This window comes from Parasteatoda tepidariorum, chromosome X1 (assembly GCF_043381705.1).
Source record: "Parasteatoda tepidariorum isolate YZ-2023 chromosome X1, CAS_Ptep_4.0, whole genome shotgun sequence".
Lineage (NCBI taxonomy): Eukaryota > Metazoa > Arthropoda > Arachnida > Araneae > Theridiidae > Parasteatoda > Parasteatoda tepidariorum.
Window position 1 is genome coordinate 76,697,739 of NC_092214.1, and position 26,326 is coordinate 76,724,064.

General features: G+C 28.3%; 1 protein-coding gene across 3 annotated transcripts in view; it reads right to left on the reverse strand.

Annotated features, from left to right (window-relative positions):
* LOC107443174 (protein SEC13 homolog) overlaps positions 1-26,326 on the reverse strand; it is a 64,026-nt gene that overhangs the window by 34,262 nt on the left and 3,438 nt on the right. Inside the window, exons 2-7 of one of the 3 annotated variants that reach the window (XM_071187587.1) lie at positions 26,076-26,136; positions 25,012-25,089; positions 24,880-24,924; positions 24,675-24,790; positions 16,793-16,944; positions 6,410-6,543 (exon numbers count right to left, since the gene is read on the reverse strand). In XM_071187587.1, coding sequence (XP_071043688.1) covers positions 6,410-6,543; positions 16,793-16,944; positions 24,675-24,790; positions 24,880-24,924; positions 25,012-25,047 — 483 coding nt within the window. In that variant the 5' untranslated portion in view covers positions 25,048-25,089; positions 26,076-26,136. The remainder of the gene's footprint in view (positions 1-6,409; positions 6,544-16,792; positions 16,945-24,674; positions 24,791-24,879; positions 24,925-25,011; positions 25,090-26,075; positions 26,137-26,326) is intronic. The other 2 variants (XM_016056958.3, XM_016056957.2) reach the window with 2 other exon arrangements.

A 26,326-nucleotide genomic window follows, 5' to 3' on the forward strand; every position in this document is an offset into this window, starting at 1 on the left:
TATATATATATATTTCACTGGTTTTCAACTTTTTTTTTCAACTGGTTCTCTTCAAATTAAAATTTTTTATGTATAAAAAAATTTAAATATTTTAAAAAACCGTTTAGTTTAAACCAACCTATCTTGATGGCATAAAATTTATATTCTTTAGTTAGTTTGTAAATTCATTACAAATGTAGAAAATCATTCCTCTTTATCGCATATTTTAATAACTTATGCTTATGCTTATGACTTTTAATACTTAATGGAGTATAGTTTTGAAGGATCATATATTTTTTTAATTGATAGAAATTTTAATCAAATAACATATTTTCAGATTTTAAAAGTACTATCTTAAAAAAATTTTCTTATATTTTTTACATGTTTAAAAACCTTTAGTTTGTTTATTTCCTTGAGGTTAAAATTTCTTTTAATTAAATAATTTAATTTTATATAAACTTAAAATATTTTCACATATTAAAGTAAAAAATTCGTTCATAGTTCTTAATCGTAAAAAAGTTAAATTTTGTTTAAATAATAAAAATATTAACATTACATAACATATTAATAGCTACAAACTATTTTGGTGAGAATGTATTCTTTCTAATTTAAAAAATATTAAAGTTTTGCTATCAAATTCTTTATTTAAAATGCATTTTTATGTTCAATTATTAAACAGATTGATCTGTAGTTACAAAATGCAATATATAAGCATTGTTAAGCGATATATACCGCTTCAATTAGTTTTCTAACTTATGCATTGGAAGCATAAGGTTGGGAAGCATTTTAAAAATTAATAGTTTATAACAGGTGAGTTTACAGTAATGAAGTTTGGTCACCACTTTTAACATTTTTAAAGTCAATCATAGTTCTCTCTATTTTTAAACTAATTAATTGTTTCATAATACTGTAAAGAGAAGTTTTATCCAGGTTGTTTCGTTAATTCATAGGATATTATTCATAGCTGTTTTAATATTTGATGCTGCAATTTTTTCAATCCAAATGAATCCGCTACTTTACACATTTGCAATAGATGTTACAAAGTACAATGGAATTTTATAAAATTAATACTTAGTTTTATTACAAGCTGGAATATTCATTTTGTGCTGTTATTACCTTTTGTTACAATCAGCTAAAATTTATTTTTGTGACAATCAATGCTCGCTAGTAAATAATAAAAAAACCCAGGTGGTTTGAGCAACTTTATTAAATTCTATAACGTATGATATTTATAAGAGAAAAACTAAATTGTTGAAAATTATTGGATAGAATTTTTCTTCGAATATTTCCCTGGGATCAATAAAAGTATTTTTTAATTGTTAGAATTAATTGATACTATAACTTAACCCAGAATTAAAATGCGTCAAAAATTAATTAGATATTTTGTTTCTGTACATATTATTTAATAAATCTGTTGTAAAATAAATTGGTTACTTTTTTGCAGGAAAACTAGATTCATTGAAAAGTATAGCTCCTGGAATTATTGTAAACTATTGAGCGAAGCCTGTAATTAAAATAAAAAACTTTTCTTAAGATCATATTTTATTTTATACTTTAAGCATTTTATTGTTAAAATTCTTGCTTTATTTATTTAAAATTTTTATACTATTTACAGGTACACTTTTTTTTTGGAAAAGATATTTAAGATATATTTTGTTTATCTAATATATAATAAAATTAATGAATTGATAAATGGGCTTATAATTGTAGGATAAATAAGCTTTAGTGGGTAAGTTTCTATCAAGAAAAGCTAGTTGTAGGTTTTAAATATATAAGCATTATTTTCAAAACGTAAATAAGTTATATATTGAGTTGTATTATGCTTTAAAATAAAAATCTGTACTTAATTTCATCTATCTCACAACGTTTAAAACAGTTAAAGCACTCAATTCTAAAAAAATGTTTTTATATGCTTTTACTCTTAAGTGATTGCGCTTATAATTGATTAAAATTAAATTAAAAAAAAGTATTTTATTGTAAGGAGATTCATTGGACGATAATTGATTATAAATTAAACAAAGTTTTCCCACCATTTTGCTTTTTATATTAGCATTTAAAATTTTGCATGTAATGGCAGTTATTGTTTTACTGCAATATAAGAAGTTAAAATACAATAAATTACTATCGCTGATATCAGCAGAGTAAAACAAAACAATTTAGGCTCCCTAAATAAGAATTGTTATCAACAACATGCAGCAAAAAGCCTTTCAAGTTTAAAGCTATGAAAAATTCTAATAAAAGCAAGTAAGTGACTAAAAAAATGGCCGAGACACCTAAAATAAAGGTGTGATACCGGCAAGGACGGCATTCAAGTTTTCTATTGAACCAAGTTTGAGGTGAGTTAAGGGTGGTATATCAGCAAATAAGTTCTCCTAAGCATCTGAAATAAAGGTGTGATACAGGAGAAAACGGCATAGACGTTTTCTAATCAGCCTACAGTTAAGGTGCCTTAACGGCAAGCGAGGCAACGACTTGTGCCAGTGAATATATTCAGCTTCTGATAAAAAAGCAAAAAAGACATAACGGTACAATAAAAGCCTTTACGGCAATTTTCTCTTTATTCTGTGAAAAAATTTCCCCCCCCCGGCATTTAACAGGCAAAAATGGCAAAGCAATCCAGAGGCAACAAAGTAATTCCGGTCCTTTAACGATTGCCAGAAGTTTGCCAGAACTGCCATGCACTGGCCCTCATTTTGGCCCAGATTTCACTATATTAACGGAACCGATACGCTGATGAAAAGCCCGCCGTAATGGCACTTTAGGTGAGCCGACATTGTCCCTTCACTAGCCCAAAAGTCGTGTGCTTGTTGGGCTATAGTTATTATTCCAATGTCAGTATTTTTTCTCAGCCGTAAATTCTTCGGATCATCAAGATCGATCAAAAATAAACTGTCTAATGATTTTGCTTCTTCTTCAATTATGCTACCTTTGACAATATTTTTCATCAACTGTCTAATAAGAATGAAGCCATTTTCATACAAAAAAGGCACCATTGGTTCAGAGGTCTGAAATTTTTAAAGAAATGGCTGAAGAATATTTGAAATATAGGAAAAGAAGCTAACTTTAGCTAGAATCAATTTTTCCCTACAAGCACCTTTGATATTGTCACACGTCATGGATCCAGGCAAATCTTTTTTACTGAACTCAATGTATTTTTTTACATTGTCAAAAACTTTGAGAGCATGTTCGCAAACATTGAAATTTTCTACCCAGCGGATAGAACAAAACTTTCATGGAAATTCGGAAGAACCTGCTACTTCCAGAAAATTAGCACGTCTTGCTGGACTATCTTTAAATATTCCATACATTGCTCTTAGAGTAACATCTACTTTCCATCCAGTAGATTTGTGTCCATACTGCAACGCTCCGTGGATTATGTGTAGTTCACAAGTACCCAGGTTTAAAATTTTAGTCATTTTCGGACAAAAGTTCTTCGTTGACGTGTTTTAAAAATTTTAAATTGACGTTTGGTCTATCCATGCTGATTTGTAAAAGTATCTGTAAGTCTAAACTTAATATAACTTCCTTAAAATTCTTAAAGAGTTCTTGAGTTGTAGTACGTCTTAAAAATACAGAATTAAAATATCTTGTGGAGACTCTATTAGTTGAATCACACCAATATCTTACTATAAGGATCATTTGACATTTTTGCGAAATGCGGTTCAAAGCTTCATCAAAGCATATAACAAATTTTTTGTTCTTTAAAGATTTTTGAAGAGATTGTTGAAAAAACGGAGTTAATCCGAAACCGATAAGGTACGACATTTTTGTACGCCCCAATGTACACTTTTTGACTATTTCACTATCAGCGAACATTAGTGAAAATAATTCCGCTACATCATTAAACGACGAATGCGATGCAACGAGTTTTAATGCCCATAACAGTTCAGCTTTAAATGATTGTTCATGAATTAAAAGGTTAGTAATTGGTTTATTTCCGGACACCAAATCTTTTGTTTTTGGACTTGACGTATGCGCAATCCAAAATATCCGTTTTTCCGTAATCCAAAATTGATGGTGTCTTTTCGGAATCGGCACTTCGTTTTGTATAATTTTTTGTCTTCTTATGACTGGTAAGTGCTTGTCTCCCCATATTACTAAGGCTTATTTTCTTATTGCACAGCAAGCAGTACGCAGCAAATGGATTTTTCGGAACTTCGGTAACCCATGCTGCAAAGTCGTGATTGATAATTTTGTCCATCCAATCTGTATTGAAAATGGACTTAGAGCAGTTTATTTTTAAAAGAAATCACTAAGCAACTTTCATTGATAAAAAATACCAACAAAATATTCAACATGTAAACACACAGGTGAGCGATCAAACAACCGCTACACCATTACGCAACAGCAGATGGAATGTTGCCACTCCCGCGAACGCACGTCTATATCGCACAATTGCATATTCGACGAGAGGGAGAGACTCGTATTTGCGCATGTGCAATTTGGGAGTTTCTAGAGGAGAAAGAGAAACCCCTCGAAATTGGTCTATGCAGAAGATGAGGGGAGTGACGGTGGTAGAAATGGATGAGCTTCCGCGCACGGATCAGCAGATGCTAGTTTGTTTTTGGAGCGAGCTATAGCTGCGATCGTTTCTTCTTATGATTGTTAAAGAGATCGGCATTTTTCAGAGAAAAAACTAAGCAATTTAAAATTCCCTGTGTTTTCCCGGTTTTTAAGGAAAAACGCGAAATTCCCTGTTTTTGCATTTGACTTTTAAATTCCCTGTATTTTCCCGATTCTCCCGGTGCCGTACAACCCTGTGTTATCTTAAATCTTCGTTCTTTGTTCTGAACTCAATCTATTAATGAAAAGAAAACATGAATAAAAAAAAAAGATTCTTCATTGTTTATTTTTTTTTTTTAATTATTGTTTTTCATTTTAAGCAATACAATTTAATAGGGGTAGTTTGTTTTTAACTTTGTTATAAAAAGTTGGTTTTTTTAAAAAATTTATTTAATGCACAGAAGTATAATAATTTGATAGAATTTGAATATTTTTAAACAAATAAATCTTCAGTCGTTCTTAATTAAAAAAAAATTGGCTATTAGTGAAAAAAAATTTTTTTTTTAATTATATAAAAAGTTAAGCAGTGTTTTGACCCTTTTTAATAATTTAACAATAGTACTTAAAAGTATTTTCTTATTTTAATTTTTCTTAAAATTCTTTAAGTACTTGTTTGTTTCATAATTTTTTAGACAGTTTGTATCATTCATTAAGTATAGAATTAGACCATTAGTTAATAAAACTTTGTTATTTAAATAAATAAATTAAAAAAAGTCTAACAATGCTTCAAAAGCACATTTTTTTTCAACAAATAATTTAAAAAATTATTTACTAAAGAGAAAATTTCTTTAGTTTGTTTTTTTACTTTCGTTTTTTTTTCCTTTTAATTTTTAATGTATGTATGTAAAATACTTTGTTAGTTTTATTATTATTTTTAAACCAATAAATCTTAAGTCATTTTTATTTTTAAAAAAAAATTAAAATAAAGCTTGGGTTTGTTTTTACTTAAGACATTTAGTTTTGTAATAGATTTATTCCTGTTTTTATTTTTGATTAATTTAAAGATTTCCGATAGATAACTTTTGAACATATGCTAAATCGCGATGTCTAACAGATGATGCATCACGATATAAAATTTCTTACATCACCCAGTCCCACTTGTTACATATAAGATGACAATATGCATACAATGAAAATTTATTTTTACTTAGAAGCAAAATCAACTTTTATGATCAAAATATGTAATAGGCGAATGAAATATGAATTACCACCAATGATTTTAAGCTTCTTGATTTACTGCACAATCATAATTTTTAAGGCAGGAGCAAATTAATAAACCTTTTTATTATGATTTTTAATATTTGAGTCTGTAAGTTTGTACATGCATAGTTTATTTAAAAACAAAAATTGCTTATAAATATTTAAAAATGGGTCTATTTTATAACTGATGCAATCTAAAAATATAAGGTATATAATGAACCAAATAACTCAATTGATTTTCAATAAAGTAATCTTTTAGTTTTTTTGTTAAAGTCAAAATAATAATGGGGTTGAAAATACTCATCAGGGGTCTGTCTAGATTTTTCTGAGACGTACCTATTTTGTGAAAATTTATACATAATTTGTGAAAAATTATATTTAAAAAATCAACACAAAAATATGGTTAAAATAAGGATTTATCGTTTCTTAAGGGATACAAAAATAAATTTCAAGAAAAAGTATTTTGTGAAACTACCATTTTTCCTAAAGTTGAATTTGTGAAGGTGCCGCTAAACGGTAGTAAATTCGGCCTGGATAGACCCCTGCTCTTAGACTTCATTAACAGAAGCATGGCAAACAAAATAGTACTTTTTAGAAACCTTATCATTGGTAAATTCAGTTTTATATTAAAACAAAAGAAATTATCAAGTATTAATCAGATACTCACAGTATGTGCATTATGAATTCTCTTGACTTCCCAATCTCCTTCTCCAGTGCTACTCAAAATTGAAATTGATCCATCAGATGATCCACAAGCCAAAATAAGACCATAATCACAAGGAGCCCATGATATAGAATTCACTACAGTAAGAAGATATAATTATAATAAAAATTAAATTAGTAACTAGGTAAATCAAGAAATCATTAAAAAATGAAATATAAACTTATACTAAAAACCTATTCAAAGATGTAGTACAGAACTATATCTGTCTGGTATATGATTTATCTATCTATCTGGTATCAGCTAAATTAAAAAATTTACTGAATTCAAAATATTTCTTTAGAGATGATTTCTAGTACAATTGCCTAACAAGGAAACAGTTTCAAGTTTTGATTAACATTTTGTAGTTTTCATATAAAAACAAGAAAATTAATATTTTGAAAGTTTGGAAACTGAATATAATTAAGGGTCTGGGGACACTGTAAATGCTTGATCACAAAAGTTGCTCTCCTGGACAAAGCCTCCCCTTTTTATTATGGGTCAGAAGACAAATTTGAAAATAGAAGGCAATTTTTTATGCACACTTGCCAAGAGGGTTTACATTTGGCCTTTAAGTAATTAGTTTCAAAGCTCAAATTTGAACTTAAAAACTGAATTTTTAGCTTTGTCCTTGTAGTTTAGCAGCTATCCTTTTTGCGCTAGCTATATAAAGGTATCATGCACATTAAAACTTAATACAAATTTTTTTTCAATCAATGTACAACATAAGATATGAAAAATATTAAAATAGACAAATTATAGAGATTAGATTTTTTTATAAACATATTACTGAGCTTATGCATGATACCAAAAATACTAGTATGAAAATATAACAATTATGTTTTCCTTAAAAATGTGTTTATGCAAGTTTAATACTTATATTATTAGTAATACAAAATTATTATTGGGTTTCATTTAACTTAAAGAATCAGAGAAGGGGAGCAGTACTATTATATGAAGTCAAATAAATATACACTTAAGGAAATGAAAATACATCCTGAAGATATGAAGTTAAACTTAAAACATATGTATGAGAAATTTATATATGATATTAAGATTTGAAATTGTATTAAGGAAAATACATAATAATAAATAATTAGAAATTTTGATAAATATATTGATATTATAATGAGATAACAGTTGAAAATTTCAATATGATGAAATTCTGCGATATAAATTTTTTTTAAAACTCCGTACTAGGGTTGCACAACTTTTTTGAGTGAAGGGCCGTTTGCCCAGCATGTTGATTAATGAAGGGTCCCATGCCTATTTTGACATTTCGACAGCAAATATAGTAATATATATTTAAACATTAGTGTTCGAAAAACTAATTTTTTTTATTAGTAAACTTATTAATATATTTGCAGAAAACTAAATTATTTTAATTATTAGAATTCGTTTAAAACTTTTTTTTTCTTTTCCCAATGGCAGGCACTGAATTTGAATCTTTGCCTATGAAGATGCCGGAATTGTTACTCATTTAGCGTTACCCAGTGGGCACCTGTGAATCAAAGTCACAGAGGCGAGCAACATTACCCACGCCACACTGCCACAAACCCGTTTATAGGGTAGGTCAAATTCACACGTCACACACAACAGAGGATAGCACACAGAGAGAGAAACATCCATGCCCAGAGCGGGATTCGAACCTGCAGCCAGGCATGCTAATCGCTTGGCCACCTGGCCGGCTTGTTTAAAACTAATAATATTTTTAAAAATTTTTCCCCTCTTTATTATATCAGGGGTCTGTTTAGGTTTTTCTGGAAAATTTAGACATAATTTGTGAAAAATTAAAAATGATATTTAAAAATCCAACACAAAAATATGGCAAGAATATGGATTTATCATTTCTTAAGGAATAAAAAAATTTTTTTTTAATAAAAAGTATTTTGTGAAACTACCGTTTTTCCTAAAATTAAATTTGTGAAACTATCGTTTTTCCTAAAGTTGAATTTGTGAAGGCACCACTAAACGGCAGTTAATTCGGTCTGGACAGACCCCTGTACATTAGATTAAAAAAAACATTGAAGAGAAGAAATGTTTTTTTTTTATGTTACGTCATATAAAAGTTCATTTTAAAATAAATTCCAACAACAAAAAAACTGCAATACACAAAATGAAAGTACAAAAAAAAAAAATAAAAAATTAAATACATATTAAGTAATATAAATTCAAATAAAATTTTTTAAAGATTTGAACAGAAGTCTAAAATAAAAACAAAACTGTTATAGTTCAAAATAAGATTCAATACTTATTTGGCAATATACTTTAGATATTATTTCTTTTTATATTAAATAATGAGATTTTTTAATCTAGTAAACACTTTCTTTCTCTTAAAGCAGACTTGCCAATTACAGCGCTTTTAGCAAAATATTTTATAGAGTGGTAGGCATTTAAAATCCAAAGCTTTCAGAATTTTTGGAAATTTTGCCAACATTTTAAAAGTTTTACCACAACAAAGTGGCATATCATGTGAACTTTTAAATAATTTATATGTAGTGGTGTGGAAAATAAGTTAAGATGAATAAAAAATTACATTAAAACATAAACTTAACCATCACTAGAATAAATTTTTACAAAAAGCGTAGAAAGTTGTCAGCCCTGCTAAAGAAATCACTTAACTAGCAACAAAAAAGTGAAAATAAAAATTACAAAGGTTAAACTCACACTTTCCCCCATTTTATAAATTTCTCCCGCTGCATTAACCAGGGATGTGATTGACAAAAAAGAGGAAGTTTATAACTGCAGCATTAAACGTGCAAAAGAAAAAATGATATGAATTCAATAGCCAATCTGATAATGATTACATTATTATCTATTCATATAAATAAATGGTAATTATGTTCTTAAATAAAATCTTGATTAAAATAATTTTTTTTTCATAATTTAGATAACTGAGTAATTATGCATAAGCACAATTTTATGTATCACATCATTTTAAAAAAACATTTCTTTAATGGTCAAAAGACCTTTATGGACTTTCTCATCAGTTCTTTGTTTTTTTGATGGTCTTTTATTAACATGACTGATCTGTAGACTGCGTTTTGCAGACTTTTGATCATCCGTGTTGATAGGACAAGAAAGTTCATTTCTCACACAATTATTAGAGGCCTTAGATTAAGAATCGCGATGTTGGATTGCAAAATCGCGTGAATAGGAATCATGATGCTTGATTTTATAATCGCGTGAAAAAGTATCGCGATGCCGGATTTTAAAATCGCGTGAATAAGGCGATATCGGATTTTAAAATCGCGATGTTGGATTTTAAGATTGCGTGAATAAGAATCACGATATTGAATTTTAAAATCACGTGAATAAAAATCACGATATTGGATTTTAAAAGCACGAAAATAAAAATTGCGGTATTGAATTTTTAAATCGCGTAAATAAGAAACACGATGCATAATTTTCAGAGTCCGTGAATACTTATCGCAGCGAGTAATGCTTAAACCGCGTATAAATACGAAAATCGATGTTTGATATTACAACCGCGTGATAACGAATCGCAATATTGAAATTTAAAAATATATATGAATACGAATCGCGACATTGGATTTTAAACTAGCGGGAATATGAATCGCGATATTGGGTTTTAAAAACGTTTAAATACAAATCGCGATATTGGGTTTTAAAAACGCTTAAATACAAATCGCGATATTGAATTTTTAAATTGCGTGAATGGGAATTGCGAGTAATGATTTTTAAATCGTGTAAAAACGAATCTCAACAAGTAACTTTTAAATCAGTTAAATACGAAAATCGATGATTTACATAAAAATCATCTAAATAAGAATCGCAATTTTAGCAGATTCTGGCCCAGTTCCTAATATTTAAAATTCTGTAAATCAGCCAATCAAAAGAAATCAAATATCAGCAGCCGAAACGAAACTGCTTAGGCCTTTTTTTTTCATCGTTCGTTTGACTCCCCAAAAGTTTTTGGAACATGGTCGGAAATTTTAAAAAGTCTTTCATCCCTGAAAAGATAAGAGAGTAGTGGAGTAGGAGACGGCGTTGTTTTACCAAGGTCAACCACTTATACCCCAGCCAGCAGATTGACATGTGAAGAAAGGTTTATTGGGGGCTTCAATACTTTCGCTCCGCGGAAGAAAAAAATTTTCAACAAAATATAATTTACTGCATAAAATTTTTTTCAGCGCGGAAATTTATGAAAAAAGAGCGGAAGATATGGAAAAATCTGAAAAAAGCTGAAATCAGCGGATCCGCGGAAGAATCACATCCCTGAAACATATTAAAATTAGCAATGTAACAAGAATTAGTCCCTTTTGTCGAAAATTTAGTTAGCTGAATGATTAGTCAAATACTCCACAGAGTTTTAAAATTCATGTGCTTGGACACAGTTTTGAAATGTATCTTCTGTAAAACAAATGAAAAAGCAAAATTTAAAGAATTGCAACCAGATAACTTCATACTAAACCACAAATTTTTGTACTTCTGCTTTTTTTAAATTATATTCAGGCAAGTAAATTTCATCATTTTTTTTTACACATTTTGCTTTTAGAATTGAGAACAATTGTTTTTTGTTTCATTTCTGCTGGTTTTCTGTTATTATAATAGAGAGGCATTTTCACAGAATGTTTCAGATAGACTATTAGTTTATTCTCACTTTCTTCCTGCACTGTAACTTTAACACTGATAACCGGTAACACAGAAAACTGTGATTTTCAATTCTAAGGTTACGTTTTAGGAACTAAGAACAAATGTTTATTTTTTGTTGTTGTTCTTTCTAATTAATTTTTCATTTTGTCAGTGTTTTTATCATGATACAGCATTTTTTATTTTCATTTCTAATAAACATTATTTTATAGTAGTGGTGCACAACTTGCGGCCCGCCAACCCTTAACGTACGGCCCGTGGCAGCAATCTGAACAAAATTTTAAAATAATAATTTTTCTTTTGAAGAATAAAAAAAAATCGGAAATTTGAAATTTAAGTTTTTGACGCACCCAATCTCAATCAATGTAGTTTTTCCATCGCTATTTTTCGATGGTTAAAGTTACGGATTTACGAATAGTTTTAAAAAACCCTATATTTTTAATACGTCATTATTACGACACACGAATTTCAAATTTTAGTTATCACTTTTGCTGCTCTTCGTGCGTGCCGATTTCATCGTAAATCCAATGACTTTTCGGTGGTTATTGCTACCCATTTTAAGTTTCTGAAATCGTGATTTTTGAAAGTTATGAAACACTTTATTTCAGCAAAATTAATAGCAAATCTAAATGACTTTTGATCCTTTTTTCGGCAGTTATTGCTACGCATTTCCGCGATATCTTAGCACGATATTATTAGGAATCACGAGTAAAGAATCACTCATTTAGATAACCATTTTTGACGTCGCTTTTTCGAGCTGATTTCAACGCAAATAAAATTATTTTTCAATCCTTATTTTGGTAATTACAGGGTTCATACAGAAATCAGAAAAAGAAATCCAAGGAGTCCAAAATTTTAAGGACTAATTTTAATTCAAAAACTTTGTGTGAAAGATAACTATACAGTTTTTTTTTTTAATTAAAAAGCAGTTATTATAAAGAACTTGACAAAAATTTATATTTTGCATAAGATATTTATTTTTAGCCCTTTTGAAATAAATTTTGACTTTGTCAAACTTCATCAAGAAAAATAAAGTTATAATTTCACACATAAATATATTTTCCAGCTTCAAATATTTTAATAAATCTTGTTGGAGTGCATAGTACAGATGTTAAAGATTAACATAAAAACCTTCCAATCTTATATTTTTAAATTTGAATACATAAGAAAATCTAAGGCATTTTGCACAACAACAACAAAAAAGTCATTTATTAATTAAGTTTGCTTGTTACATGCAAAATTAAAATTATTTGCTGTTATTTTTTTCCTTCTAACTCTTGCAATTCAATTTCTTTTAAAAAAGTTTTTCTTAAACTATTATATTTTGACAGCTAAGTTACATCATTTAGTTTCCCTGCTTAAACAGCAGATTCATCAGCGAACTTAGAAAGTTCATTCATGCGACGCAATAATCTAAGGACTAATTTAAAATCTAAGTAGTTCCAAGTACTCCTTGGAGACTTTTTTATTTACAAGGAGTTTCTAAGGAGTATAAGGAGTCTGTACGCACCCTGTAATTATTGCTCCTGATTTCTACTAGGTTTGGAAAGTCCCGATATTTTTGACATGTTATTTCGAATCCCGCATTTAAATACATAACTTTTTGACGCGCTTTATTTATGCCGATTTCATCGTAAATATAAAGGGACTTTGATAGTTTCTTTGGCAGTTATTACTACGCTTTTCCTCGTGATTTAAAAAAATTCTGATATTTTTAATACTATAGTTCAACAGCACGCGAGTTATGAATCGCGCATTAAAATAATTACTTTCTACGTGCTTCATTTGTGCCGATTTTAACATAAATATAAGAGGTTTTTTGAACGTGTTTTTTTCCTTTCTTGTTATTGCTGCATTTTTACTTGTGATATTGAATATCCTGATATTTTAACACAATATTACAGCTCGAGAAATTCAATTGTTAATTTTTTTTGTAACTTGAAAAGAATTACATATCTCAGCAAAATCAGCACCTTCCTGAAGAGTATAAAATGAAACAAGTAAAAAAACAAGATGTGTAAATTTATAACGAACCCTTTTGCAAAAAAATTATTCAAAACACGTGACTATTACTTTAGTTCCATGAACATGTGCAAATTTATTAACACACACCCAACCTATTCTTTTTGTTGTCACATGATTTAAAAATCACATATCGCGATTCGTATTTACGCTCATTAAAAATCTTACGTTTTGATTCTTCCTGCAATTTAAAAGTCACACATCGTAATTCGTATTTACACGATTTTAAAATTGCACATCACATTTCGAAATAACATTAACGAGATTTAAAAATCATCCATCGCGATTCGTATTTACAAGACTTAAAACCACATATCACAATTCCAGTTCTGGCGTTTAAAAAATCATACATTGTTACTCTTCTCGCAATTCGAAAATCACACACCGCGATTCATATTAAAGCAATTTAGAAACCACAAATCGCGATTCATATTCACACGTTTTAAAAATCATACGTTGTGAGTTTTCTTCTAGAAATTTAAAAACCACACATCTCGATTCCTATTCACGCAATTTGAAAACCACGCATTGAGTTTTTTTTTATTTTCGTCATTTACAAACCATACAGAGCAATTCGTATTCAAGCAATTTAAAAATATCACATCGCTATTTGTATTCACGCGATTTAAAAATCGCGTAAGAATTAGGAAAGGAAGAACACCATCCGGGATAAATTCCTAAACTAATTAAGTTATTTGCCCCAAGTTTAATACTACCCACAATAGCTTCTATCAAAAGACTGTTTTCCAGAAAGAATTTGGCATGTTCAAAATTACAAAACATTCTTTAAACAAAACCGTTACATTTTCATTTAATGGCTTGAAAAAGCTATGACATGATAAGTAGATCAAATTATCAAAATATTTAAAAATTTTGCAAATTGCAGGATAACCATTAAGAAATTTTTTAAACCTTTTATTACCTACTTAGACCATTTTATATCATTTATGATCGTATTTGCTGGGAAATGATTTGTATAGCATTAAATTTTAACTGCAATAAAATGTAATCAAGATAAGTTTAGTAAAGTACTGTAAATTTTAATTAATTTTTTATCTATAAATGCATTAATTGTAAATAGTGTCATGTTAAAAAGTATTGGTCATAAAGAGTTGTAAACAAGTATCTTTTAATAGTTTTTTAATTATTAAGGAAAATAGTTCCATCAAAATTAATGTTTTCTTTCTTTTTCTTCTTATTCTCAGTCCCTGCCTCTTACAATTAATTTAAAATAAACGTTTTAAAGTTGAGGCATACTAAAGTTAAAGTATGCCTCAACTTTTATACTTTAATGCCTCAACTTTCAACTTTGATCAATATGCTGTACATGTGGCCCTTCACTCAAAAAGGTTGTGCACCCCATTTTATAGCAATTTTCTCTCTAAAATTATCGCAATGTGAAAAAGTTAAATTGTGATTTTCAGCATTAGATTTTCATTCTAAAAATTAAGAACGCTTCTGTTAGACTTCATTCTTTTTTCTTCACTTTTTCTTGAAAATACGGTATTTGGAAAACTGAGATGTTCAGTTGTAAATTTTCTTTTGAGAATTAAGATCGATTTTTAATTTTTCTATTTTGCTTTAGTACATAATCTTTAGTTTTGTACATAATTTTTAGTTTTAATGATAGGGCAGCATTTTCAAAAGCGTTTCTGATAGAATACATTTTTTAACGTCGCTTTGTGGACACATTTTTCTAGAAAATATTACTTTCAGCATATAAATTTTGGTTTAAACGTTGCTATGCTGCTAAAAAATATTACTTGGCTTCGAAAAATGGTATTTGGTTATTCGACTAGATCACAATTTATTACCACATTCAACCAAATCACATTCAAAGCCGAAAAAAGTGATGGAAAAATAACTAAATAATAAGGATTTACAATGAAACTGTGGCAAAATAAATTGCACAAAAAAAAATGATTATTTAAATACGCAATTAGAAATTCAGGCCCCTGAATAGCATTGCAGTTAAAATAACAGGATCCCTAAAATCAGAGGGAAAATTTAAAATTTGCAGTCCATAACATATTACTAAGCATATACATGATACATAATTCTAAAAGCTCATAACTGAACATTCATAACTTAAGCATGGACAGTTCATAACTTAAGCCATTTCTTCCAATACATACATGATGTCTATTTCCTTAGAATTTTCTTTTCTTGAATGATACAGAATCTGTTCATTGATCTGACTAAGACTCTTACCATATGAATAAGTTATTAGTGTTATTTACTCATTTTCTTTTATCTTATGATCTTCTTCACAGTTTGAATTAGAAGCTCTGGAATAATTTTTTGGTTCTCTTTACTAAATTTTCTTCTCTACAATATATTTTTGATATCATTGTTACCTATAAAATTTTTTAAACCTATATGATTTTATATTGAAATTCAAAATGAAGTAACTTGTTATTATTATTTTTTTTTATCAACGGTGCTCTTGGTTCTAATCTATGAAGTAGTAGCTTTACTTGGTGATACAATCGACAAATAATCAATATTTGAACTTCGCTGATAATTTGTATATTTGTAGGAGTTTTGTTCTTAATATGTCAATTATAATTAGATAAATTTGGTGTGGTACTAGAATTATTTACGAAAACTTACTTGGCCGTAAAAACACGCTTCATTTATTCACATTTCGACTATTACTCAATCTTCATGTCAAAGCATATTTTTCAATCTTAAAGGATTATAAATTATAGACTATGTTGGCGCATTTAATCGATACAAAGTAAAAGGTGTAAAACATTTTCTGCAAAAATATCCATAATTCTGGAGTTTAACTAAAAAAGCCAACATCTTGCGGTTGAAATCATTTCAAAGCTGAAGTTACAATCTTATAAGACTAGTGAATGTCTATTGGATTTCATACTTTTATGCAGAAGTGCATTAGTCAACTGAGAAAGGGGGAGACAAAGTATTGCCATAAACTGTTAAATACAATTCTCAAGACTGCAATACTACCTTATTGTACGAAAAACAAGACAATTAGTATTGACATAATTAACTTAGTAAGGAGTGATTTTGATAATAAAATGATCATGGAGAACATATCAATTAAAATTCAAATATTTTAATTCTCATGCAGATTAACCAAACTTTAGTTGAATAACTTAGTTAATGTTTATTTTGGGTTGTTTTTTATTTTGAAATTATGTATTTTAATATAGTTTTATTATGTTTGCTGTTACTCATAAAAATTATGTTTGTTGTTACTCATAAAATGAATTATTTAATGTATAGATATTTCATGTTTAACTGCATATTATTTATTTTTATCACCAACTTTTTCTGCCTCAATGTGGTTTATAAACTAATAATTTTTCTTATCCCATGAAAATGAGGGGTATGGATTACAGACTGCTACATCTGAGACAAAAATTATGGTATAATGCATAAAAAGGAAAATATTTTATTCAATGATTTATTCCTCAATTTGAGAACACTCTTTAATCTTTTAACTAGTTTTTTTGTTATTTAACAATGAGGAAGCCTGAACATTTAATGCCCATAAAAGCTCTCCCTCTCTTGGAGGAAATTATCCCTTTTTCAAATGTTTAAACAAATTAGGAAAAGGAGCAAACAGTTAAAGAATTGAAGCATTCATTCATCATTCCTGAATTATATATATATATATATATATATACATAAATTTAAGAATTCAGAATTGCGTTATTTTCAAGCAAATAAATAAAAAATATTCACCAGAGGAATCATGTTCATTATATTCATAAACATTCTTCCATACTTCATCTATTTCTTTCCATATTATAACTTTTCTATCATAAGAACAAGATGCTAGAACAGGACCAAACAGAGGATGAGACCAAGCAACTTGCCACACTGGACCTTCATGACTGATAAAAATAAGAGGTTTTTTTTCTTAGTATTATAACATAATACAATAGACATAATGAAAAATTACAAATGAATAACAATAACTACAAAGGTTTGCAAAAATGACCAATACATTTTTTTTTAAATTCTCGTAATGATTGTTCTTTAAAAAAAAGAATTAATAATAGGGATGTAACGAAGATTTGGCCACTATTCGGTATTCTCCCCTTATGCCAAACATTTGGTAAGAGCAAAGTATTTTTCAACAAAGTTTTTTTTCTTCCTGAATTTTGATAAATTTAATAAAGATTACTCCAAAATAATATTTTTCACTATACATAATTAGAAATAGTTTTTACTGATATTTTCTAAGCTCTAAAACCAGCGGACTTATGTTCTGAAAGACAAATGGAAATTTTTTTTTCTGGCTTTTTTTATTATTAATTTTTCTTTTAACTTTTATTATGACAGGGTATTTCTTAAAGAGTGTTTCTAAAAGAAGTTATTCCCTTACAATCACTTTTTTAAAAAATATGGCAACTTGAAAAAGTTAAATTGAGATAACGTTATCGTAAAATTTTTAGCTTAAAAATTAAGAACGATTTTTGTTTTGGTCGCTATCTAGCTTTTTTCTCTAAAAAAAAAAGAACAGTTGTTTTATCAACCTTTTTTATTATGACGTGGCAATTAAGAAGGTTTCTATCAGGTATTATTCTTTTTCTTGAAAATATGGTGATTGGAAGATTTAGATGTTCAGCTTTAAAATTTTCTTTCAATTGAGATAAATTTTTATTTTTTCTGCTTTGCTTTTGGATATAATAAAATTTTTTGTTTTCACTATAGCGTGGACATTTTTAAAAGCATTTCAGATTGACTATTTCTTTTAATGTTTTCAGGGATAGTTTTTTTGTGAAAAATATTTTAGCATTAAAGTTTTAAGAATTAAGGATTTTTTTTCCTATTTCCCCTTTTTCCAATTTTACAACTTCAGTTTACATATATTTCATTTCATGTTTTATTCTGTTTTTTCTTTATATTTCTATATATGGGCTGCAGGTGGCGTAGCGCAGAACTCTCTACCTATAGCAACACTTTGCATGCTTTTCCCATTAGAGTGTGGAGAGTCATAGAGGAAGGAAGTACGTTAGTTTCTCTCTTGATTTTCATATAGATTAAAATCTTTGAAGTTGGAAAACTATATGGAACTGAAAACTACATTAAACATAGTTCTAAAGAAAAGTACCACGGAAATTTTAAAAAACATTTTTTTAAATAAAAAGGAAAAATATGAAGAAAAAGAAAAATATCGTAGTACATATACAACTGAATAGAGGAGGAGAGGGAAGGGAGAAGGGCCAAAGACATAAAACCAGTATCTCCCCAGATGGCGTATTTGAGCGTTGCGATCGCCAATTGTATTGATATATTTTGCTTTGGCTATATTGATACATTAGAAAGCACTCCTTTTTGCAGATATAATCGTGTGAGCTGATGAAAAGATTATATCTTTTGTTTTCTGGATTTTTATAGTTTTCTTTTTTTTAGAATTTTTTTTCCGGTTTCATGTTATTTTTATTATTATTTTTCTTTTTTCCCCTTTTTTCATTGTTCTGTAATTTTTTCCTTGTTTTGAACTTATTTTATGAGTTCTATTTACTTGCAGCTTACTTTTTAATGTTTTTACTNAAAAGAAAAAATGAAGAAAATTAAGAAAAACAATAAGTTTCATTTATTGCGCATAAGCTGCAAGTAAATAGAACTCATAAAATAAGTTCAAAAAGGTAAAACAAAGGAAAATTACAGACTAATGAAAAAAGGGGGGAAAAGAAAATTAATAATAAAAACAAAAAAATGGAGAGAAAAAAAATCCGAACAAAAAAGAGGATAGAATTCTTTTAAAAAATCCGGAAAATAAAAGATATAATCTTTTTATCAGCCCACACATCTTTTTGCGGATATAATCAAGTGGGCTGATGGAAAAGATTATATCTTTTATTTTCCAGATTTTATAAAAGAATTCTATCCTTTTTTTCGGATTTTTTTCCTCCAGTTTTTGTTATTTTTATTATTAATTTTCTTTCCCCCCCTTTTTTATAGTCTGTAATTTTCCTTTGTTTTATTTTCATTTTATGTATATATAAATAGTTGTGAGCCAGTTTTTCATTAATCTTAAATATTTCGAATGAATAACTATCATAGGTTTCTTCGCTTTATCCCATACCAATAATATAGCAAAGTTTTGTTTAATTTTCAATGAGGACTAAACTTATTTGAATAAAAAAATATTATTTATTAATGATTTTTTTACATACCATAATAATTTTGATTGAATTATCAGATTTTCACACACTAAGTTGTGACCTAGGTATGCCAGTTTAAATAAAAGTTTAGACCCCTTAATGTTACTTTTCCATTGTTCACTAAAATGGTGAAACTAATAGCACAAAAAAAAAGGGAATGCTTGGATACATTTATAAGGCACAGTAACTAAAAGACTATTTTAATGCAAAAAATATTTAACTATTTTCTAACTTTCCAATTAAGAATGGCCATTGATTTTTTAAAAAAATTGATAAAGCTAAAGAACGGCTGGTCCAATGATCATGCTTTCAACTGTATCAAATAGTTTTTGGACAAAACAGTTTAGCCCACATATACCTCATAGTATAAGGTCTCAAAATATGGAATAAAAAGAAAATGCAATATTTTGAAATTTCTAGGCTAGAACTTCCCTCAATCTAAATCATTTCTGAGTGTCGTGTCAACTCATTGCTGGACAATTTAACATGCACAATTCGTCCGGGTGACAGTTTGTCGCAAGCACAATTTGTCACGGGTACATCTCCTTGCGAATACAATTCATCACAGGCACATAATCATTGTGAGCACTTTTCGCCAGAGTGACAATTTGTCGTGAGCATAATTTCTTGTGGTTTTGATGAAATACATTTATTAATGTAGGCAAAACTCTTGCAATGTCTACAAAAGTAAACTAAATATTTAATTTGTGGCCATTTAAAAATTATGAATGCTCCTAAGAGGGAAGAATTTTGTAATTCAACTACTGTTTTTACAAGAAGGAGGAGGCGTATGCTTGCGTAAGACACTAAAATAAAGATGACTGTTGTGGCTAGTCCTTAGCACATAGCATAAAAAGATATATAGTGATTTCGTAAAAAAGATATATAGTGATTGTAAAATATATTTTTAACTAGTTTGTATAACTAGTAATATTTCTTTAACTTCGTTTAAAAGCAATATTTGACTTGAAACATTTTGACTTCCAAGAAAAATAAATATTTTCTTTATTCAAATCTTTTTTTTAAAAATTTCAGAAAAATATTTCACTTATTACCAATGATGTTGAAATTTTTACCACATTCAAATTTAACTTTTTCATCATTTTTGGGCAGACTGTTTGTTAAGTTCTAAACACTTTTTGTTCTTTTTCAAAATTTTATGCAACGTTTACTATCATTAGTAAGTAAACTATTTTGTAACATTCATTACAATACATAAATCTAGTGGTCGCAGTGCCATATGAAAACTAAAATAGTGGTAAAAGAATTATGATCATTTTCACCAATTCTTGGATGAAATGAGAAATTTTAACTACCACAGCATGCTAACAATAGGTAAAAATATCTAGTTCTAAAACTGAAAATGGTTTTAACTTAAACTTCAATATCTAAAATGGACATCTTCCCTTCTTAGCAAAATGAGACAAAATTACAAACCCCTATCCGTGCATACATAAGAAATTTCCATACCCTCTTCTGGTGTTTTCCTTTTATTACAGTAATATAATTTCAGAAATAAATTTAAATATATAAAAAACTTTGTATAAAACTAAAATTATGTCTTAATTTATTTTGTAAAATTCTGAGTAGACTATTCTTGAGGAAGTTTCTGTATTTTCCTTCAGTGGTTAAAAGTTTTGACCTCTAAAACTTATTAAAAAAAATTTCCAGTTTTTCTCTACCCAAATTTACAAGCATAAAACATTTAAAGTTCAAATATTTTTCTTAATTTTTTTCACACTTTTTGCATTAAAGAAAAATTTAAAATAACATGATTTTAGAGTTACATGCAAGCATTGTTCATACCTCTCCACCCTTTTGTAAGTGAGAACAAGCTAATCACAAACCCTTTCTCTCTTAGATGCTTTCATAACATTTAAAAAGTCACAAATTAAATATTTAGTTAGCTTTTGTAAACAACGCAAGAGTATTAACTTTGTAAATAGATAGCCCAGTAAAATTAAGTTTATTCTTCTGAAAGATTAATGCATAAGATATTTTTACATAGCTTTGCTGTGTTCTCATAAAGTATGTCTGAAAACTCTCCAACTCTTCTCTGTACGGTTCCCCATTTTTTCAGGGAAATGAGGATTTGGAGAGGGGGGGGGGCAGAGTTGAATTTCCTTTATAAAGGCAAGTGAGGCTTTGTTTCTGAAGTATTTTTTAGACTTAATTGACTGAAACCAATCTTGTGACCATGTGCTGATCAGTTTAGATTTTTCAAGGGTTTTAGGTAGAAAAAGTACGAATTTGTATTAGCACATATTTATGCAACTAACATTGCTATTTAAACATACAAGACATTGTTTCTTATGTATTTCTCAGGGTATCTGCTATATTTTAGATTTTCAAATTCATGACTTTTCATGATTTTCCATGACTAATTCCAAGAATTTTTCATGACTTAACGAAGTTATTATTTTCTCCGACAAAAGCGCAACAATAAATTTAAAAAAAGCATTATAATAACATTAATTGAAATGATAGGTATAACCAAAACTGTTATACTCTGCATCTTCATATTTATAGATTTTAAATTTAAAAAACAGAGTAAAGAAAGAGTAGAAACAATAAAATAGCTGAAAAAAATACAAAAACAAATAATTTTCTTTCCTTTTTTTCTGCAGAATTATATTCCAAAGATACTTTTCTTGTTCATCAGAAAGGAAAGAAATACTCCTGATTTTTCTGTTCTCATTTTGGAATAAAAAAAATTTGCCAATGCTTCAATTCATGTGCTTCAACTAGAATTTTAAATTGATAAAATTAAAAAAGAAAAATAATAAAAATTCTTAGATCACAGAAGTTCAAAAGATAATTCGCTCTAGAAATGATGTTTTTTTTTTCATTTTTTGAAAGAACACCATAATTTTTAAAGAACATGATAAAATTATTTTATATTCTAATAAAATATGACTAAGTGTTGATTTTGCTAGGAATTCAGATATTTGGAACAGGATGAAATTGGGGGGAGGNTGGGGGGGGGGGGATTCATTTTAAAAATTAGATTTTTCGGAGACCTAAATCCATGACTTTCCATGATTTATTTAAAAAAAATAGTAAAAATCATGACATTTCATGGCAAGTTTTGTTCAATACTGAAATTCATGACTTTCCATGACTATCTAGGTGCGCAGATACCCTGCATGTTGAACCAAATGAAATATGTCCCGTATGATATGAAATATGAACAAGTTACTAGAATATATAGTTTAAAATTTAAATGTGTTTTTTTGAATAAAAAGTACTTCTTTTGACATACATTTATGTATGCTTTTTACATTGCTATGTAGAATCTATCTGAACATGCAAGGTAAATTTTTTGCTGTAATTTTTTTATGCAGAATTGCACACTTCGATGAAATGAAAAACTTTCTGATAACACAAAATTTCAATTAAAAAACTTCCTGCAAGCAATTTATTTACTCTTATACCTAGTATTGACAAAATTTGTTAGAAAATCACTATTTTTTAAAAACTATATTGATTATTGTACCTCCCAGCATATATTTGTTTAAATTTAGCAGTTTTTTGACGAAATAAAGCCAGTCCACTTACCTTGATTTATCCCATACATGGCTTTCTTTGTATATCTAACATCTAAGTCATTCAGAAACATTTTCATGCATACATTTAATAAATATTTTTATAAGAATCAATGTCCATTCAATTTTCGGTGCCTGAAAGTTAAATACAGTTTCGAATATTTTTTAAGACAAATAATTAAGAAGTTATAAGGATATTCAGTACAAAAGTACAATTTTGTACTAGCACTTATATATGCATCTCATATTGCTAAGCTGACAAGTGAGATATTGTTTCCTATGGATTATTTTTCGCTTAATCGAATGAAAACAAACACAAATCAGAAGAACTAATATTTCAAAAGTTGCAATGGTTATTTTTATAAAAAGTACTATTTTTGGAATTGTATCAAATTATGAAGAAATTTCTATGAATTTCGAAGTTATTTATCCTATAAACTTAAATTTTATCTCATTCAATACAGTATGAAAAACTACAGCAAAAAATTTACCTTACATGCTTAAATAGCATTTAGAAAGCAATGAAAATATGCACATATGTACACGTTAATATAAGGACTTTTTATACAAAAAGCACTTTTAAACTATTCATTCTGTTGACTCTTGTATAGTCTCATTTAATTCAACATAAAAAACTATAGAGGTAACAAACAATGCCTCACTTCTTTAGATAGTAATGGCAGATGCATAAATAGGAATAATGATTCACTTTCTTCTTCGGAAGAAATTCAACCTCCCCCATTTCCCTCAACAAAGAAAAAAAAAGGGAGAAGTGTATTGAGGAAAGTGGGAGTTTTCTGGTATCATTCATAATGACAAAAAGCTTTCTGCCGGAAAAAAAATATATTTGGAATTAATCTTTCTGAAGATACACCCATTCTATTGCTATAATTAGTGGACTGAGATGTATTTAATCGAAACCATAAGAAATTGTGCCTATAAACGAATGTGCCTAAGACAAATTGTCTTTGTGACAAGTTGCTCTCAAAATGAATTGTTTTTTAATGTTATTTTTACTTGAATATCTGTGTTGCTATTTGTTCACATAAAATGAAATGAAAATAAAAAAAAGAGAGAGAAAAGAAATACATGTCTTGATTCTTGAAAGAGAATGTTCAACTTATGGTCTGCTTATTTTTTTCTATCATTATATTTTATCAGAGAAATTTATTTTATCATACCAAATACTTTTTTTCTTCTCCAATGCCCACCCGATAGACACATGTCATTCAGGTATCAGAAGGGCAGATTCGTTGGCCACTCTTTCAGCAGCACGATATTAGGTGAGACATTAAAGGTCCCACAGTAAGGACAGACAGTACAGAGAATGAAAGAACATTCATGCCTTGTCCAGGATTCAAAACTAGGACCTTTCTGATGTGACGTCAGCTCCCTGACTACTACACAGTCCGGTCAGCTCATACTAAATATTGTTATAGTTAATTATTGTTTATTTATTATATTTTATTAAATAATGAATGTTCTCTTTGTTTACCCTAAAGGCCTATTTTCTGCAAAAATTTATTTTCAAGACTTGCATAAGTCCTGAGACTTTCTACTGAAGTATGTACAATGTCTAATGCAAACTATGGTTTGTAAGGTTAAGAAATGTTATTTTTAAAGAGCCTGCAATTATGAGCAGAACATCTTCAGGCAAGTCTCATTCAATTATTGTCTCTGTTTGAGTTTATGAAAAAATTTGGGAGATTACAGTTTCCAACCAAGCATAATGGGAACCTAGAAACACCTTTCAGTTGGTCTCAATGGCCATTACGGCAGCAAGTGCAAATACATCTGTTATAGTCAAAAACAACTTTAAAATTTTCAGTTAAATTTAAAGGTTGTAAGAAACTCTAAATATGAATAATTGATTAAAAAAATTTTATACCTCAAGTTAAATCTTACCCTTTCAATGTTGTAACAAGGTTGTAAAGACCATTTCGCACATTGAAAATTTTTACATTTTTGTCTGAAGAACAGGTAGCAAGGCGAAGACCATTATAATCCATTTGAGCATCATGCTAGGATTAAAAATAATATTGTATTAGTTGTAAAGATTTATGGGAATCTATATCTTTTAAAATTATAACAATAAAAGTTTTTCACTTACAATCATATCAGAATGACCAGTATCTACATCTTGTTCTAATGATACCTACAACAATAGTAATTATATTAGATATAGCTAATCAGAGTGCCCAGAAGTTTTCTAATATATCCCAAATGGCAATTAAGAAAATACCCATGTTATGCATTTTAAGCTGTATCCTATCCTCATCGCTACAATATTAGGTCATGTGAATTAATGAGTGGCGTCCAACTATGAAATCATGAAACTGTTAGTAACAATCATCCTATTATTAATCTATGTTGCACAGTATAAGAACAGGGAAGAGTGATTCTACACCAAATCAACCAATCATAAAAACTTCAGGTCTTTGTATTAAGTTTATTTTTGGGCCACAGGTAGAACTCTTAGAATAGATGAAAAATACCAAGTTTCTGATTTTTTGAACCATTAGTTAATGAGTTATGCATTTTTGAATTTTTAAAATTTTGCGAATTTTTTGTAGCTTTTAAATAGCTATAACTGGAGAACTATTTGACATAGTTGACTAAATTATGTGTAATTTTGTTCAGTCCTTTATGGCATTTTATACAATTCATAATACGGCTAAGTTATAAAAAATATTCAAATAAATAAATAAAATGTGTCCATTTTTCTGAAAACAATACATTTTATATTTTTATTTACTTTATTTTTTTAGCAATGTGTATGTCAAATTTTAAGATGGCATTATGATGGGATCTACCAGAAATTTTTTTTTTCTTGTTAAACATTGACATAAATCATGTATAGTAACATGAATATGCCACTTTTCCACCAAAATGATGCATGATTTGACACTGTTAAAATGAGAAATATTTGTTTTAAGGATCCCATAAGAATACTATCTTGAAATTTGGCACACACATTGTTAAATGAAAAAATTATTTCAAGAAAAATTAAAAGTGTAGATTTTCTTTTATAAATATGTTTTATATTCCATAAAATGCCATTAAAAACTTAAAAAGACACAAAATTTAGCTCTAGAGGTCAATTAGTCCTCAAGTTATAGCTGTTTAAATATTTTAAAACTGTAAATCTTCAAAATTGCATACTTTGGAAACAAATTATTAAAAAAATCTGAAACTTGCTATTTTTCATGTCAGAAGCAGATTTATTAAACATGTCAAAAATAATTGAAATTTGACTTGTTGAGCTAAAACAATTTTTTTTTTTTTATAGGTTGATTGGAGAATTACCTAGAAAGAGAAGAGTGCATTGAACATCCTTCCTTCCGTTACATCAAATCAGAACTGAATGCTTTGTAAAGTATACAGGGATGAGAGTAGTTGGAAAGTAAAAAAGAGGAAATTCAAGAATGAGTATATATATATGTATATATATATAAAATGTATATATATATGTATATATAAAAATAATAAATAATAAATGTGGAAAAATAATAAATATTGTTTTTCTATAAATATTTTTTTAGTGAGGCTCTTTTATT